This window comes from Schistocerca serialis, chromosome 1, assembly GCF_023864345.2.
Source record: "Schistocerca serialis cubense isolate TAMUIC-IGC-003099 chromosome 1, iqSchSeri2.2, whole genome shotgun sequence".
Lineage (NCBI taxonomy): Eukaryota > Metazoa > Arthropoda > Insecta > Orthoptera > Acrididae > Schistocerca > Schistocerca serialis.
In genome coordinates, this window is record NC_064638.1 from 929,177,959 (window position 1) to 929,192,356 (window position 14,398).

Here is a 14,398-nt window from a genome sequence, read left to right on the forward strand (position 1 = left end):
GTTCCACAAACGGTTAAACAACTGCAATTGTATATTGTCGCTTGGGACTTTACGTTGGGCAAGAGATTCGTGATAAATGCAAGCTAAGTAAGGAGCCAATGCAGCAGAGTACTCTCTGTAAAACCGAATTGGAATCCCATCAGGACCTGGCGATTCATTTATTTTCAACCCGTTCAGCTGCCTCACAACCCCAGGGATGTCTATCACTATGTCCTCCATACAGGAATCTGTACGAGACTCAACGGCAGTGTGTTTTTATGATCCTCCTGCGTGAAAGATTTCTCAAATGCTAAATTTAAAATTTCAGCTTTCGTTTTGCTGTCTTCCGTTGCCAGGCCAGACTGATCAGTGAGTGACTGGATGGAAGCCTTCAACCCGCTTACCGATTTTACATAAGACCAGAATTTCCTTGGGTTTTCAGCAAGATCTTTTGCTGAGGTATGACGCTGGTAGTGGTTGAATGCTCCGCTCATTGCTCTTTTTACAGCAGCATGAATCTCTACTAACTTTTGCCTGTCCTCATTCTCCCTATCCTTCTTGTACCGCGAGTGGAACTGCATTTGCTTCCTGAGCATTCTCCGAATTGCGCTGTTGAACCATGGTGGGTCTTTTCCGTCCGTAACCCACTTGTCCAATGCGTGATTCACAATGTGTTTAAAATTTGCCCATAATTCTTCCAGGTCCATCGTACTGGAAGTAAATGAAGTCAATTCATTTACTAAGTGGAATGCTAACAACTGCTTATCTGCTCTTTCTAGTAAGAATACTCTCCTAGCCTTCTTGACCGACTTTTTAACTTTCGTAACCATAGTCATAATGACAACATCATGATCACTAATCCCTGTTTCAACACTGACACCGTCGATGAGGTCTGGTCTGTTCTTGGCTACCAGATCTAAAATATTTCCATTACGCATTGGCTGTCAATTTTGCTGTTCAAGACAGTTTTCGGATAATTTATTCAAAAGTAATTCACATGACGGCTTGTCTGTACCACCTGTAATGAATCCATAGACATCCCAGTCTATACTAGGTAGGTTGAAGTCACCTCCGACTAATATAGCATGATCCGGGTACTTCTGCGATACAGAATGTAGACTCCCTTTGAATGATTCTAGAACTGTCATGGTGGAACCTTGTGGCCAGTAGTAACACCCCACAATTAACTTTATTTCCGATAGCCCTGTTAAATGTGTCCAGATAACTTCACAATCACACTCTACTTCGACCTCAGTAGACACAATATTTTTGTCAACTGCAATGAAGACACCACCTCCTACGGTGTGTAATCTGTCTTTCCAATACACGTTCCAACCCTCACCAAACATTTCAGAACTTCCTATCTCAGGGTTCAGCCAGGTCTCAGTCCCAAGAATAATTTGCGTGCCACACACTTCCTGGAGGGCAGTAAATTCAGGAACTTTATTCCGAACACTGAAAATTTACTGCTAATACCTTGATAGCTGAAGTGTCTTTACACTGAGTGCATCCTGTTTTCCCTGCCTGCACATTGAATGGTGAGTGTTCATCAGGACACCTCGCACTACTGCCTAGCCTAAAAAACCCCCATGTGCATGCCACAAGTACTCTGCTACCCGAGTAGCCCCTTCTTTGTGTAGTGAACTCCTGACCTATCTAGCGGCGTCCTACAATTCCCCACCCAATAGCACAAGTCTATAAATCTGCAGCCAAGACCGTCACAGAGTCGACGAAGCCTTTGGTTAAGACCCTCCACTCGGCTCCAAACCAAAGGACCCCGATCCACTCTGGGAATGATGCTGCAAATAGAGAGCTCTGCTTGCACCCGGCATGTGAGGCCAGCGGTCTTCACCAAATCCGCCAGCTGCCTGTGTGAACTAAGGATCGCCTCAGAACCCAAGCGACAGGCATCATTAGTGCTGACGTGAGCAACTACTTGCAGATGACTGCACCCTGTACACTTGATAGCCACACGCAAGGCCGCCTCCACATCTTGGATGAGGCCCCTGGCAGACAAACCGAGTGCACGTTGGATTTCTTTCCCGCCCTGTGCGCTACTTCCCTAAGGGGCTCCATCACCCGCCTAACATTGGAGCTCCCAATAACCAGCAAGCCTTTGCCCCCGTGTGCCTGCTTGGGCCCTGCTGAAGGAGCAGCCACCTGCCCACTGACAGAACAAACGGGCGAGGCCAGCCAGCCAGCCTCCACATTGACCCTCCGCCTCGAGCGTTGCAGTCCACCACTCACCCTGAGGTGAGGGTGGCTCCAATGCGCTGGGTATAGTAGAAGGTGCCTCAGCGGCTGAGTCAGCGGACGCAGCAAGCGACACCTGGGGTGTCTCAAGTGACGCGCCAGACTCTACGCCGCCACTGCGCCTCGAGGCAACAGCCTGAAGGCGGCTGACCATGGCCAACAGCACGCTCAGCTGCTCACGAACCGCGCCCAGTTCCTCCTGCGCCCGCATACAGCATGCACACACCCTATCCATCCTACTGCTAACATCTAACGACTCCGCGAATTTATACTCTATGGCTATCAATATGCAATATTACTCCTCTCAAACACGAGAATACGCAAGGAGTTTATGTAATTAAATATTCAAGTGCACAAACACTCAGAAAGAAATTAAGATCAAACTAAAAAACAAATATGAAAGCTAAATATGCAACTCACTGCTGCACTGCTGCTGCACTCATTGCCTACCAAGACAACGGTGGTTCACGTTAGTAGAGTTAAGCCGTTCCAGGGGGTAGTAAATCCATGTATAAGTACTTCTCCTTCTGGCAGAAGGCGAAAAGAAGCGCCAGAAGCAGACAGTAAACCAGGTATTAAGTATAAGTTGCGTTCGAGGGATGTGTAGTTAGCAGTAATTATAATGTGTGTATTATTTTTGTGCATGGACTAGGGTTATTTTATTGGTATTAAGGGGTAGTGATGGGAGTTTTTCTTTCTCTCTCTATTTTGTAGGTGATGCAGGATGGGGTACAAGCAGATAGAGACGATATTGAGGGTTTGAACAATTCTTTAACAGTTATTCGCGACAGGGAGGAAAGCATAGGGAAGTTAGTGGATATACACACTACAGAGATACGGGGATTAGGTACAGAGTTACTGAATGTGATACGCATAGTGTGTGGAATGGCTTCAGGGTTACGAGCATATATAGAACAAACACAGAAATTACTGAATGCGGATCTGGAACAGGTACAAACGCGATTGGATATAGTGGCAAGGAAGCTGGAAATGGCTAAGTTGCTGCGGGAACTGGTTAACAGCATTGGTGATGCACGAGTGAGGATGGATGAACTGCAAGAGGCAGCGCATCATGCATTGCACGGGCAGGTGAGTGTGATGTTCACATCACCAGAAAAATTCAGACGGAGTCTGAAGCAGGCAGAGGGAGAGTTTCCAGAGGGGGTTGAGCACGTAGTGCCTATAATTGAAGCGAGTATGTCACTTTTTTATCATATGCCTAGAATTAAGGTAACAACGGATCTAGTTAAGATGTATATAGAGATCAAATTTCCAGTAACTAGTGTGGGGAGACAGTATCACTGTTACACAGTGCATCCTTATCCGGTCAGATGGGAGCGCATGGGGAAGGGTGTACAGTTCAGGACACAGGAGATTTTATTAATTTCTAAGGTGGGGGATACTCATGCTACTATGTTGAGTTTAGAATTGAGTAGATGTCTAACAGAGTCAGTTTCCATTTGTCCATCACGGGTTGTTTTCACGAGCAAGGGGTCGTGTAAGATCCAGTTATTTAGGGCAGAAGCAGAAGCTTCGGAGTGTCGGAGAATAATAGTGAAGCCTACACCACATTTTCAGCAAGCTGGGAGGCATTGGTTGTATTCAGTATTCGCTACAGAGAGGATATCAGCCAAGTGTTATGACAATGGGAATTGGACAGCAACCACGGAGATAGACTTACAGGACAGTGGTTTGCTAATCAATGGGACAAATTGTGAACTAGTAGGTAATCATTTCAGCTTACCAGCGACAGTCACGGGACTCACCAAGGTTACAGATAGTCATCTGACATTGTACTGGCCAGATACGTCATTCAGCATTGCTCCAGGAGAAAATTTGGCATATATTAACAACACCTTGGATGTTACACTATTGCAAACGATAGATAAACTAGTAGATTTGGAGAAAGGCCAAATTTCAATGCAGCAATTATTAAGGCATGTGGAGGAGTATGATACCAGGTGGAAATGTAGTATAGTGACCATTGGTATTTCAACCAGTACTATTACTTTGATGATTGTATTTATCGGTGTGGTATATGTCTTATTAAAACGGAGGATTCAGCATGGTAATGCAAGACCACTCCATGAGATTCCTGCAGAATGGATTACCAGTAGGGCATGAGTCAGGGTAACCTGGCTGTATATAAGGAAGAAACAGAATATAGGACAGAACTAGAGTTAACGTATAGGGTGGATTCAGGGACGAATTTAATTTTTAGGAGGAGGCAGTGTTGTGGCGACATGTAGTAAGCGTTGCTTCATGCAATGGAGAATGGCAAAACAGAGGCAGCTGGTGACCGAGGCGTTGCGAAGTAAGCGCGGCACAGATAGCCTTGCTGACAGAAGCAGCCTACCAACCGGCTGACGCAAGGACGTACACAGACCGAGCGCCGAGCGAAGCCTGGAGAGTGCTGAGTAAGGAGAAGTGAGACCAGCATGCTAAGTTACGATGCAATATACTGCGAGAGTAATAACAAAAAGCTACCACTGAGGGTAAAAAACGTCCTCCTGCTGGATATAAATAGTGGAGCACAGGCAGCAATAGACAGAAGCCATCAGGAAGCAGTTCGGGTCTGAGGACGGACGGGGTCCGTGTCCGAATGTTCAATCTTCATAGGTGACGATTCCGAAAGTCTGTTCCAGCTCGCAGGAGTCATCCGTTCGCGCCAGATGTCAAATTCAGCTCTGGAGGACGGGCCGAGTCCGGTCTGCACCATGGCTCACTAACTACAGCGAGAACTTCCAGCAGGACCGACTGCAGCCAGGTCTTGGTCACAGGTGCCACCGGGGACTGACGACCGGACTTCATGGCAACCCGACCCATGTCATGTGGTCCGTCCATGACAGGGCCTCGTGGACATCACAACTGACAGCTTTCCAGCCGCCGGTGCAGCAGGCGTCGGCAGCTGACCACACGGCGACGAGTTCATCTCAAACACAGGGCATCTTGGCTGCAGCGGAGCACTGGTGGCCTGAGGCTCCGAGTGCAATCAGTGGTGCGCATTGCACACATTGTAGGAGAATCTACAGCAGCAGCCTGGCGAAAGGATCTGCAGTGCTGGGCAGTGACAATGAGGGAGAAATTGTAAAGAAAGTTCAATAAATAATTGTAAAACTCCATGCCGTCTTAGTCTTTGGTGCAGCCACTGTGTCTGCTGCTAACAAGTGGTGCAGAAGTTGTAACACTACACACTACTTAATCTAACTTAAACTAACTTACGCTAAGGACAACACATACACCCATGCCCGAGGGAGGATTCGAACCTCCGACGGGGGGACCTGTGCGAACCGTGGCAAGTCTCTTCAGACTGCACGGCTACCCTGCGTGGCTTATGATTCATTCAGAAATTAACTTACAGAGTGTGTTCAAAAACCAACAGGGTTGTGCATCAAAATTATATGAGTAATTGACAGACCAACGTGAGCTGCATGCTAGGCGCTTTGTGAAACAAGGTTTTTTTCTCCTCCCTCTCTCATAAATCTGGGCCTGCTGCGCATGCATGAATCTGGCAGCTTGGGAGCGGCAGTAAAATTTTTCCCTGTTGCATCTAGCTGCTTGCTGCGACTGCTTACACAGCCAACAGCCATATTTCTGTAGCCAGAAACAGGAGAAGGTACTACTCATAAGCCACTCAACTGTGCATGCGCATGAGCCCGCTCATAACTGCTGAAATGAATCTAATGTAAACAGTTGTGATGTCATGCTCATCAGAGGCAATTTGTTGTTATGAAGCATTGCATAGTCTTCCTAAAGCTTTTGACACATTTTGCTGTTGGCAAATGCTTGTATGAGCACTGTGTTTTGTTGTTGTATATGGCAAATATCCTTTGCAATTTATGTTTAATTTTCGTTTTTTTTTTCATTTACATTTTATTGTTGCAGTATTATTCTGCAGTAGGAGGTTACAGTAATATCCTTTGTTAGAGTATCAGTTCTTACCAGTCAAAATTACAAAAATTTAACTGAAAACTAAAACAATGAAAAATTTCCAAAATTCTAAAAAATTCCCGGGTTTTTCCCGGTTTTCTCCCGGTTGAAAAAATTCGCAGGTTTTCCCAGATCTCCCAGTTGTCCTGGGTCGTACACATCCTGTGATACCAATTTAGAAAATGCTACACAAATATCTACTGAACAAGAACACAAGTGATAAATATTCTTGGATTCTTCATAAATGTTATTATGATATGCATACCATATTCAAACATGTTCAAATTATTTGTTGGTAAAAAGTTTTATTCTACAGTGTATTTTTTTAAAAAAATTTGTGTATGAATCGTGCTTTCTGATCATGCAGTCCGCCCCTGATAGCGCAACGGAATGTCATACCTAACGGCCCAGGTTCGATTCCCGGCTGGGTCGGAGATTTTCTCCACTCAGGGACTGGGTGTTGTATTGTCCTTATCATCATCATTTCATCCCCATTGACACGCAAGTTGCCGAAATAGCATCAACTCGAAAGACTTGCACCAAGCGAATGGCGAATGGTCTACCCGACAGGAGTCCCTAGCCACAAGGCTTTTCCATTTATCATGCAACCTCTTTAAAAATTGTCAAACTAATCTCTATTAGACAAAGACACAAGTGATTCATATCACTGGTGTGTTTTAATACTTAACACAATGCAAAATATCAATGTACACATAATAATTATTGTTTTAACAATAATATGTTTATGCCAGTGCTTGCTAGGGAGAGACATGCTACTTGCTCAAATGAATATATAATTGGTTAAAAGAAATTATATCTGCCAAGTTACAGAATTTTACACTTAAGTTTATCACCTTGTATAAAATTCTGGGAGATACTGACATATAATTTAAGTGATCGATTATTGATTACTGAAGCAAAGTTGATCGCAACAACTTGCAACAAATTCTTTGATCCTAACATAATTTGGTACTACATAAAATGTATATTTATTACACACAACATGTTCTTAAAAACAACACAACACTGCTGATTGCTCGCGGATTCCAGAGATACCAAAGAAAAGTTCTGGAACTGTATGGTCTCAGTAGAAATCCATATTTTGAGTATAGAAACCAGATACATCCATCACTTCATATTTTGCTGCTATGCACTGAGGATATATAGCAACTAAAGATCACACAAGGTAACAAGTTTCATGGGGGACTTATTCTTTTGGCTAATTAAAAAACTGTATCATGTAAGGACAAAGGTCTCTGCAATGCAATATCAAAATACAATGAAACAATGTTTTCAGATGTATAGGACCTTCATCTCCCCATGAACCATGGACCTTGCCATTGGTGGGAGGCTTATGTTCCTCAACGATACAGATAGCTGTACCGTAGGTGCAACCACAACGGAGGGGTATCTGTTGAGAGGCCAGACAAGCGTATGGTTCCTGAAGAGGGGCAGCAGCCTTTTCAGTAGTTTCAGGGCCAACATTCTGGATGACTGACTGATCTGGCCTTGTAACACTAACCAAAACAGCCTTGGTGTGCTGGTACTGCAAACGGCTGGAAGTAAGGGGAAACTATAGCCATAATTTTTCCCGAGGGCATGCAGCTTTACTGTATGGTTAAATGATAATGGCGTCCTCTTGGGTAAAATGTTCCGGAGGTAAAACAGTCCCCCATTAGGATATCCGGGTGGGGACTACTCAGGAGGACATTGTTATCAGGAGGAAGAAAACTGGTGTTCTACGGGTCGGAGCGCGGAATGTCAGATCCCTTAATCGGGCAGGTAGGTTAGAAAATTTAAAAAGGGAAATGGATAGGTTACAGTTAGATATAGCGGGAATTAGCGAAGTTCAGTGGCAGGAGAAACAAGACTTCTGGTCAGGTGAATACAGGGTTATAAATACAAAATCAAATAGGGTAATGCAGGAGTAGGTTTAATAATGAATAAAAAATAGGGATGCGCATAAGCTACTACAAACAGCATAGTGAACGCATTATTGTGGCCAAGATAGATATGAAGCCCACGCCCACCACAGTAGTACAAGTTTATATGCCAACACCGCAGATGACAAAGAGATTGATGAAATGTATGATGAGATAAAAGAAATTATTCAGTTAATGAAGGGAGATGAAAATTTAATAGTCATGGGTGACTGGAATTCGAGTGTAGGAAAAGGGAGAGAAGGAAACATAGTAGGTCAATATGGAATGGGGGTAAGGAATGAAAGAGGAAGAAGCCTGGTAGAATTTTGTGCAGAGCATAACTTAATCATAGCTAACACTTGGTTCAAGAAACATAAAAGAAGGTTGTATACATGGAAGAAGCCTGAAGATACTGACAGGTTTCAGATAGATTATATAATGGTAAGACAGAGATTTAGGAACCAGGTTTTAAATTGTAAGACATTTACAGGAGCAGATGTGGACTCTAACCACAATCTATTGGTTATGAACTGTAGATTAAAACTAAAGAAACTGAAAAAATGCAGAATTTAAGGAGATGGGACCTGGATAAACTGTAGAACCAGAGGTGGTAGAGAGTTTCAGGGAGAGCATTAGGGAACGATTGACAAGATTGGTGGAAAGAAATACAGTAAAGGAAGAATGGGTAGCTTTGAGAGATGAAATAGTGAAGGCAGCAGAGGATCAAGAAGGTAAAAAGACGAGGGCTAATAGAAATCCTTGGGTAACAGAAGAGATACTGCATTTAATTGATGAAAGGAGAAAATACGAAAATTCAGTAAATGAAGCGGGCAAAAGGGAATACAAACGTCTTAAAAATGAGATCGACAGGAAGTGCAAAATGGCTAAGCAGGCATGGCTAGAGGGTAAGATAGATACTGCCTACAGGAAGAGACCTTCGGAGAAAAGAGAACCACTTGTACAAAAATCAAGAGCTCAGATGGAAACCCAGTTCTAAGCAAAGAAGGGAAAGCAGAATGGTGGAAGGAGTATATAGAGGGTCTATACAAGGGCGATGTTCTTGAGGACAATATTATGGAAATGGAAGAGGATATAGATGAAGATGAAATGGGAGATATGATACTGTGTGATGAGTTTGACAGAGCACTGAAAGACCTAAGTCAAAACAAGGCCCCGGGAGTAGACAACATCCCATTAGAAATACTGATAGCCTTAGGAGAGGCAGCCCTGACAAAACTCTACCATCGTGTGAGCAATATGTATGAGACAGGCAAAATACCGTCAGACTTCAAGAACAATATAATAATTCCAATCCCACAGAAAGCAGGGGTTGACAGATGTGAAAATTACCGAACTATCAGTTTAATAAGCCACTGCTGCAAAATACTACCATGAATTCTTTACAGACAAAAGGAAAAACTGGTAGAAGCTGACCTTGGGGAAGATCAGTTTGGATTCCGTAGAAATGTTGGAACACCTCAGGCAATACTGACCCTAAGACTTATCTTAGAAAATAGATTAAGGAAAGGCAAATCCACGTTTCTAGCATTTGTAGACTTAGAGAAAGCCTTTGACAATGTTGACTGGAATACTCTCTTTCAAATTCTGAAGGTGGCAGGGGTAAAATACAGGGAGAGGAACGCTATTTACAATTTGTACAGAAACCATATGGCAGTTGTAAGAGGCAAGGGGCATGAAAGGGAAGCATTGGTTGGGAAGGGAGTGAAACAGGGTTGTAGCCTATCCCCGATGTTATTCAATCTGTATATTGAGCAAGCAGTAAAGGAAACAAAAGAAAAATTCAGAGTAGGAATTAAAATCCACAGAGAAGAAATAAAAACTTTGAGGTTCGCCAATGACATTGTAATTCTGTCAGAGACAACAAAGGATCTGGAAGAGCAGCTGAATGGAATGGACAGTGCTTTGAAAGGAGGATATAAGATGACCATCAACAAAAGCAAAACGAGGATAATGGAATGTAGCCAAATTAAATTGGGTGATGCTGACGGTATTAGATTAGGAAATGAGATGCTTAAAGTAGTAAATGAGTTTGCTATTTGGGGAGCAATATAACTGATGATGGTCAAAGTAGAGAGGATATAAAATGTAGACTGGCAATGGCAAGGAAGGCGTTTCTGAAGCAGAGAAATTTGTTAACATCGAGTATAGATTTAGGCATCAGGAAGTCTTTTCTGAAGGTATTTGTATGAAAGTGAAATGTGGACAATAAATAGTTTAGAGAAAAAGAGAATAGAAGCTTTCGAAATGTGGTACTACAGAAGGATGCTGAAGATTAGATGGGTAGATCACATAACTAATGAGGAGGTATTGAATAGAATTGGGGGGAAGAGGAGTTTGTGGCACAACTTGACTAGAAGAAGGGATCGGTTGGTAGGACATGTTCTGAGGCATCAAGGGATCACCAATTTAGTATTGGAGGGCAACGTGGAGGGTAAAAATCGTAGAGGGAGACCAAGAGCTGAATACACTAAACAGATTCAGAAGGATGTAGGTTGCAGTAGGTACTGGGAGATGAAGAAGCTTGCACAGGATAGAGTAGCATGGAGAGCTGCATCAAACCAGTCTCTGGAATGAAGACCACAACAACAACAACAAGGACATTCATCATTCATCTAATGTAGAGGACCTTCCCAATCTCAATCTCCGCTAACCCACTGCCCAATGCCCCCTACCCAACAGTTCCTCTTCCTCCCCCCCCCCATCCACACCTCCAATTCATCTTCATCATGCGCTGTACCTCACTGGCTCTGTTACTCGTGTGTAACATGCCTAGCCAATACTTGTCGACAACTCAACACTTCTGTTTTTCTGTGAGTGGTCTCTTTACTCCTAAATTATTTACATGCACTAGTATGTAACAGCATAATGGTAAATAAACAATACTCTGAATGTGACAAATGAAACACAAGCAAAAATTAAAACAAAATTACTGTCTGTTATCCACAGCACTAATTATTCTGTTAGTATCAGTTTGGGAGATAAAAGGAAATTATCAAATACACATGCCTGTACCTAATAAAAAATAGTAAAAGCTTGAATATAATTCAGTACTTCTCTAAGAATCCTAGGTTATATTCTATGATAAATTACAGTGCCAACTTCAACTTTTTTTCCTTAACATTTTAAACATACCTGGCTGTTGGCACTTTACCAAGTATGCGAAGTCACACTGATTCTTCTCTGAATCAAATAGTGTTCCTGGAGGACAGTCCTGAACAAATGCTCTACCATTCCAACAATTCAAAAATTTCTTGCAATTATTAGGGTGTGGTAAAATGCCTCCAGACTTAATTTTAGAACATCCTTCAACATTTATAGTAGTAGTGGAATGTGGTGCCTGTGTCTTTGTTTTGTTCCTGGTTGTAGGTAATTCAGACCCAGAATCCACACTTACTGTCCTGTTGACAGGTATTTTTTCCTTAAGGAATAATGTGCCACTGTAATATGCTAAAAGCAAAAATAAAAATAAAAAAATTAAATGGAACATTCTTAATGTCATAAAGTAAAATATGTAGTGCTAGAAATTCATACTGCAATAGGAAGCCACTTCATTTTAAACTACAAATTTCTCATTGTGATAGTACATAATGTGAGGTATTTACTGGTTCATTCTAAATAATCATTACCATTACATATATGGCTGTGATGATCATTAACAATAATGAGGATAAGGAGCAAGAAACAGCAGCAGTTGTGGAGGAAGAGGAGGTGGAATATAAGAAGAAGGAGAAAAAAATACAGATAAAACAAACAACTGTATATTGTTGTACCTGGCCAAAGCAACTTTTCCTTGTAGACCAACAATGTGTTCATATGTCTGAGAACAGAACTGAATAGATTCTAATCTTATATTTGTTATCATCTGATGCAAATTACAATTATTCACAAAATTGTGAAGAAGATAAAATGTAGGATTTCAGAAAGTTTGGTGAGTAAGAACTAAGACAGTACTGAAACATACCAAGAGAACTAGAGTGACTTGTGGCTGACAGCTGTCTTACACAAGAATTTGTTCCCAGTTATTCAGTTAAGGTAGTTTAGCCAGTATATGATTCTGTACAATGTCTTTTGCATAAATTTGCACACTCAAATTAATTCTGGATGACAAGCAGCTACATGTTACTAATATTTTTGAGTCCTAATACAAAGTAACATATACTATGTACGTGATTCCAAGACAGCAGCATTTCAATAGCTCTCTTTCAGGCTCTGGAAGGGCACTCATCCATATCCAGATAAATGTGAATGACTGATGAGACACTACAGAGACACACATGATTTGCACAAAGAAGTGTATGTTTGTGGTAGATGACTTGAGAAAGGAGGGCATGTTAGCCACAGGCTGCAAAAGGCAACTGGGGGCATTTGTAATGGAGATGTGTTGTCCACAAACACAAAATGTTGCTACTGGATGAAAGCAATCCATTTAATTTCATAATGCACATTGCTTAGTAGTATGTGAAGACTGCCTATATCCAGGCTACATTAATTAGAACCTGAATTTTGAAAAATGATGTCTCAACTTTCATTTTTGTGTACCTATTTCTATGAATCAGTTCTAAGAAGAATAAAATGTTTCAATTGGATTTACTTTTCACATCAGCACTCGGCCTTCCATCCCTCCCCCCTTTCCCAATCCCGTATTCCCTGAGAAGCTTAGCAAAATATCAGACCCACACCTGATGGCTAAATTGTTCTTTCTTGCCTGAATTATACAGTCACAAAATCGGAGATACATGCTATGATTATGGCCATTCTCATAGAAAATATTCAGTAATATATCTGCAATACTCCAATATTAAAGAGACTGTAATCCTCAAAAACAAAGAAAAGCTACACAGTAATGGAAACATAGCTGTTCCTGTCATACTTGTCTGGAATTGTGCCATTTTTGTTTCTCTCATGTCATCTAATGTGCTCTGTATAACAGCCTCACCTGTGGCGCACATACACACATCAATAAAAGTTGACATCACCTCAGTTCCGAGAGTTCTGGATCCTGTACAGAAAACTGGAATAGAAATCAACATAAACGTCACTTCCACACTTTTTATTGCTCATGAAAACCATGCACTGCATGTTGTAGCACCATACAGTGAGACCTTCAGAAGAGGTGGTCTAGATTGTTGTACACACCAGTACCTCTAATAACCAATAGCATGCCCTCTTGCATTGATGCATGCCTGTATTCATCATGGCATACTATCCACAAGTTCACCAAGGCACTGTTGGTCCAGATTGTCCCACTCCGCAACGGCGATTCGACATAGTCCCCCACAGTGGTTGGTGGGTCATGTCGTCCAGAAACAATTTATTCCAGGCATGTTCGATAGGGTTCATGTCTGGAGAACATGCTGGCCACTCCAGTCAAGCAATCCCATTATCATGAAGGGAGACATTCACAAGATGTGCGTGATGGGAGTGTGAATTGTTGTCCATGAAGATGAATGCCTAGCAATATGCTGCCGATACGGTTGCACTATCGGTCAGAGGATGACATGCACGTATCGTACAGCCATTACAGCGCCTTCAATGACCACCACCAGCATACGTCAGCCCCACATAATGCCACCCCAAAACAGCAGGCAACCTCCACCTTATTGCACTTGCTGGACGGTGTGTCCAAGGCGTTGAGCCTGATCAGGTTGCCTCCAAACATGTCTTCGATAATTGTCTGGTTGAAGGCAAATGCGACACTCATCAGTGAAGAGAACGTGATGCCTATCCTATGGTCATGGCTCACCAGTACTCCTACTCTTCTCTTGTTTGTTATATTTCTCTCTTACACTCCATTCTTTTCAATTTTTAACTGGTATCATTATTAATATCATCTCAGATCCGCTACATTTGTCTCTCATCTCCTGCCTCCAAAAACGTCTACCACTCCCTTGCCTAACATGTCTTCCTCCCTCTTTGCTGCCTCACTCCTTTCTACTCCTAATTTCACCTCCCTTTTCCATTTGCCAACCACGCATCAATAGTTAAAGATGCTATTGAGTTGTGCCCATTTACATATTAAGTGCTCCTACACAACATTCATCATACACAAGCCATAGACTGGTTGCTTGTGTTGAAAAATTCTTTGTCTTGAGTTTCTTTAAATGATAAGCATAACCAAAGTGGTCTTAAAATGAAGGAGCACTGTTGTTACTACAGCAATAACAATAATTTTGTGTGGCTCAATGGCCAGGCACAAGCCTTCAATTGGATGCTACTTCAGCAACTTGCATGTCCCTAACCTCCCTCAGTTGTCCAACTGAGGGATGGGCGTTACAGTTTAATGTGAAATTCAA

At 42.3% G+C, this 14,398-nt stretch overlaps 1 protein-coding gene across 2 annotated transcripts in view; it reads right to left on the reverse strand.

Moving 5' to 3' along the window:
• Nucleotides 1-14,398, reverse strand: part of LOC126412402 (serine protease svh-1-like) — a 467,630-nt gene that overhangs the window by 379,096 nt on the left and 74,136 nt on the right. The window contains exon 3 of one of the 2 annotated variants that reach the window (XM_050081990.1): nt 11,238-11,552. The exons of the other annotated variant lie outside the window; for it this stretch is intronic. Within the exon in view, the coding sequence (XP_049937947.1) occupies nt 11,238-11,552 (315 nt within the window). The remainder of the gene's footprint in view (nt 1-11,237; nt 11,553-14,398) is intronic. 2 annotated transcript variants of the gene reach the window in all.